The 4,379-nt window shown below is 42.8% G+C and overlaps 1 protein-coding gene across 1 annotated transcript; it reads right to left on the reverse strand.

The window, feature by feature from the left end:
* Positions 1–3,229: 3,229 nt before the first annotated feature.
* Positions 3,230–3,924, reverse strand: LOC119653438. Its single transcript, XM_038058018.1, has 2 exons — positions 3,809–3,924; positions 3,230–3,742 (listed from the first exon to the last, which is right to left on the reverse strand). Exons 1-2 carry the CDS (start codon positions 3,884–3,886, stop codon positions 3,230–3,232), a joined length of 591 nt encoding a protein of 196 aa, XP_037913946.1. The 5' UTR covers positions 3,887–3,924.
* Between the last annotated feature and the right edge of the window lie 455 nt (positions 3,925–4,379).

Raw genomic sequence — 4,379 nt, forward strand, 5'->3', positions numbered from 1 at the left:
CGTGAATTCCCTATTCAAAGGTATAACATGGTTTCTATTGTTAGTATAAGTTCAAAATGATCAAATTATCAATGACGCAGAGCTATCAAAGGTAATAATGAAATAAGATGATATGTCTCGATGAAACTAAACGAAAAATAAATGATTAATGGTCATATATTACGCTCTTTAAATAAATATTTAATGTTTGGAACAAATCATCACACACTAATGTTCGCCGGATTTGTTTTTCAAATTATGGGTTACGCCTTTTACTTTGTTAGATTTTAGTCATAGAAGTTGAGTTGATAACAGTTCAATTTTTTCCTTCTCTTCTGTTTTCCAATTTAATGGAAATTCACTTTAGTTTCGGTTCCCTTCTAGATAGGCCAAATTCTCCTTGACTTGGCGCGGTGGTAAGCCCTCACCATCTAAGGCCCGCGGCTACTAAGTAGTGCGAATAGATTTCGCCCCTGACAGCTGCCAGCGAGACAGCAACTTTACCCGCCGAAGGATTGCCAAGAGCGGAGCCCTGCCTGGCCGCCAATGCGTTAGCCCGCTCATTTCCCTCTACGTTTATGTGCCCGGAAACCCAGAGGAGGGTGGCCTTGGGCGTGCTACCCAGACAGTTCTGCGCGTTTCTGGACTGTCAAATTAGCCTGGACAATGTCCCCACTGAGTACAAGCCCTTAATGGCCGCTTGGCTGTCGGTCATAATGGCTATATTACGCTTGGCGCTCGGGCCATGCTCCAGCCATCGACAGATTTCCAGTATCGCCAGTACTTTCGCTTGGAATACACTGAAAAAACCTGGGAGACCATACGACTTGGATACACTGTGTGTATTCGAGAAAACCCCCGCACCATTTGATCCATCGGTGAAGAATACTGTGTCATTACCTTGCAACACACCGTCAGTCTCCCACTCTGCCCTGGTTGGAAAGTTACCTGCAAAGTTTCTCGAAAAGTTCAGCTTGCGTGTAGCATAGTCCATTGGGAATGCCCAGATTTCCCGCAGTACTTCGTCTAAGATATTACTATCGTCGTAGGGCTTCGCTGTCTAGCATTCGGACTCACATAGTGAGATAGGCCCACAGGTACACCTTTCGCAACGCTCCTTCCATGATGTCGCCCATAATGGACGGAAACATCCCTGACCCTAATATCACCAAGTCGTCGGCAAAAGCCACTACCTTCACTCCGCTGCTGTCCAATATTCGTAAAATTTTGTCCATCACTGTTAACCAGAGCAGAGATGGCGCCACCCTGAGCCGTGCCTCTTTTCACAGCTCTTGCCTCCCAGATCCGACTGGATTATTCTGGTCCTCAGCATGGATGTAACCCAATGCGTAAGATACCCCTCCAATCCAATACTGGTCAAGGCTTCCTTGATGGCGTTGGTACTAATGTTGTTGACTGCTCCCTTTATATCTAAAAAGGCAGCTAGGGTATACTGCTTGTACTGCAGTGACCGCTCAACCGTGCCAATTACCTCGTTGAGAACGGTTTCTGTGCATTTGCCTTTAAGGTAGGCATGCTGGGACTTACAAAAAGGCGTTCTCTCCGTAATCGCCCTTAAGTGGATGTCCGGGACGCGCTCTAGGGTTTCAATACGACAGAGTTGAGGCTTCATGACACGGTAAGATGCTCTCTCAGCAGATGTCATCAGCCTAGTCGGTGCTTGAAGAAAGATATTCTCGTCGATTGAATTCTTCCACATCCTCCGGACAAGGCAGCATGAAAATCATCACCGATGACACGAAGAAATAATATTGGTGGCAGGATGCAACCCTGATATGACTATGACCAGCTTTTACTCCATCCTTTTGAAACACGTACTGGTGTGGGTGGGAAACCTGGACCCTAACCCCAGCCTTCGAAAATTTGCGAAACACATTCAAAAGGAAAGTCCTTCGACGAATTTTCGGAGCAATTTGCGACCATAGTGTATGTCGCATCCGGTACAACGATGATTTGCATGAACTGTACAATGAGCTGAAAGTCTCGAAATTCGTTAAACTACAATACGTTCAGTGGGCAGGTCATGTCCAACGAATGAGTGACTATCGCATATCTAAAAAGGTTATGAACGGACGACGTATTGAAGGAGCGATACTACAAGGTAGGCCGAGAGCAGGGTGGGAGAGCACAATATATACGGACGCCGAGTAGTTGCTGGGCCTCCACGATTAGCGCACGCAGTCACGTGGTCGAGATAATTGGAGGACAACGATCCAGGCGGGTTGCAGCACCACGATGATAACGATGATGCAACCCTGGCGGAATCCACTTTCGTCCTCAAAATCATCCGAAATTTCACCTCGGCACAGCACGTGGCATTTTACGCCATATGTCGTTCTGATAATCGCTATTAGTTTCTCTGGAACGCCGGTCCTGCGTAGAGCACTCCCGGTATACTCCTTGTTCACACTATCGAAAGCCTTTCCGAAATCGAAGATCAAGCGCAGCGAAGATCTGTGTCCCGTGCACAGTTTCCAAATGATTCGTAGAGTGTTGAGTGGTCATTGCAGGAGAATGCGGTGCGGAAACCAGCCTGCTTTCTGTCGATCACGTGTTCGGGATTTTCTTTAATGCGCTCCAGGATAATTTTGCCATTAACTTTGCGGCGGCAGGATACATGCAGATACGGTGCGTAAATTTCACCGCAGATTTCCTGGCCGACACCAACTGGACAAACATTGTGTCATTTTGGCCACTCGCCTTAAAGAGACTGTGAGAACACGAGATGTTCCCTAGGCTGGCCGGCCCCGGAGCCCAAGATGTTGAAGAGGAGCCCGGAACATCAACCGTTTTGGTGATTTGCGCTGGCCGGCCAGATCACCAAATTTACCCATTCCAGCCTTCCTTTATGAGGTTTTTTGGATTCGTGGGTTAACGTCAACAAGCCTCAAACTCTTGAAGCTCTTAAGGAGAATATTTGCCAGATTTCGGGAACCTGTCGCTCTCTGGCAGGAGTGATGGAAATACTATAAAACGGGCCCATGTGGTCATCAATTCTGGCGGCGGCCACTTGGCTGGTATCATTTTCTCGACTTGATGGAATAAATTCTAATGGATTAAGTAAAAAAATTTCTCAAGCAAAACTAAACTTTTTCATTAAAAAAAAAAAACTCCTGCAAAATAACATCGGGTGATTATTTTTGCATCACTTTGAATCACCTAATTTTTTAAGGGAAAGGTTAATCTTCCATTTTAATCGAATTTAATCTAAAAACCATAAGAATTTGATCTAATTCTTTTTTGGTGACTTTCTACTTTTCATTTTTAAAATTTTAGTTTCCATCAACGTGTGCAAAACCGTAACTTTTCTATCTTTATCTTTTTCTGCGGTTAATAAAACATCGACAATATCAGTGCTGTTGGGCGTATAAAATAATGCCAAGGGAATCAAATCCGTTTCCAGTCCCATGTTTCGCACATAGTACTTCCCTGCAGGCATCGGACATTCGAGGCTCATATTTGAACGTTCCTTAAGCATATTTGCGGTTACCCTGAGAAATGGACTGGTTCCTAATATTCGATGGAGATTGCAGGTTTTGAATGATACTTTAAAAAATCGTCGGGAAAAACGCTTATCTACTAGTCCATAGATATCAATATGCATCTCAGGATTTTCCAAATCTTGAGAAAATGTTAAATTACAATCCCATGTCTTCCGGTTTTTTACTGTTACATTTGCAGCTCCGTAGCCAGGTGTGATTGTTACGGTTACCTTAGAGTACATTGCAATGTAGTTTTCTTTCTGAAAGCACAAAATAATACATACCTATATGATTAAATGTCTTTGAAAGAAGTTAGGTGACAATACCTGAATAGTGGGAATGAGCTTGGGTGCAATGGTGATTATGATAAAATAGCTTTTGACATTTAACTCCATCCAATCCATGGTGAATCGTCTATCCAATGGTACAACGTTGTTTCCGCTTTGAGTATATTTTCAGAATGAACGAATGGCATATGGTAATGGACAGAGAGAGATTAACTGAGGTATGAAACGCAGTATTGAATTCAAGATTGTAGATTCTGATAAATGTTTGATCATTAGATGTTATGCCAGTGAGCATTTAGTGTTTGGCAAAAATCATCAGGTACGCAGTTAAAGCTACGAATAATTATTTATTTTGTCAGAATTGTTTATAAAATTATGAGCTAGGTATTCTACTTTGTCAGATACTAGTATTAGATGACGAAATTAGGCAACAGTTTGATAACAATCCAGCCGCTTTTCATCTTCACAGTCCCGAAATCGAAATAGATACAAAACTAAATTCATCAATAACGGTAAGGCAAAATGTAAAACTGTATTTAAATATTTTCGAGTAATTAAATCTTTTTTTGAAATTATCTTTCATTGAAAATGAAACATTTTCAATAAGCAG

The sequence above is a fragment of the Hermetia illucens genome, chromosome 4 (genome assembly GCF_905115235.1).
Source record: "Hermetia illucens chromosome 4, iHerIll2.2.curated.20191125, whole genome shotgun sequence".
NCBI lineage: Eukaryota > Metazoa > Arthropoda > Insecta > Diptera > Stratiomyidae > Hermetia > Hermetia illucens.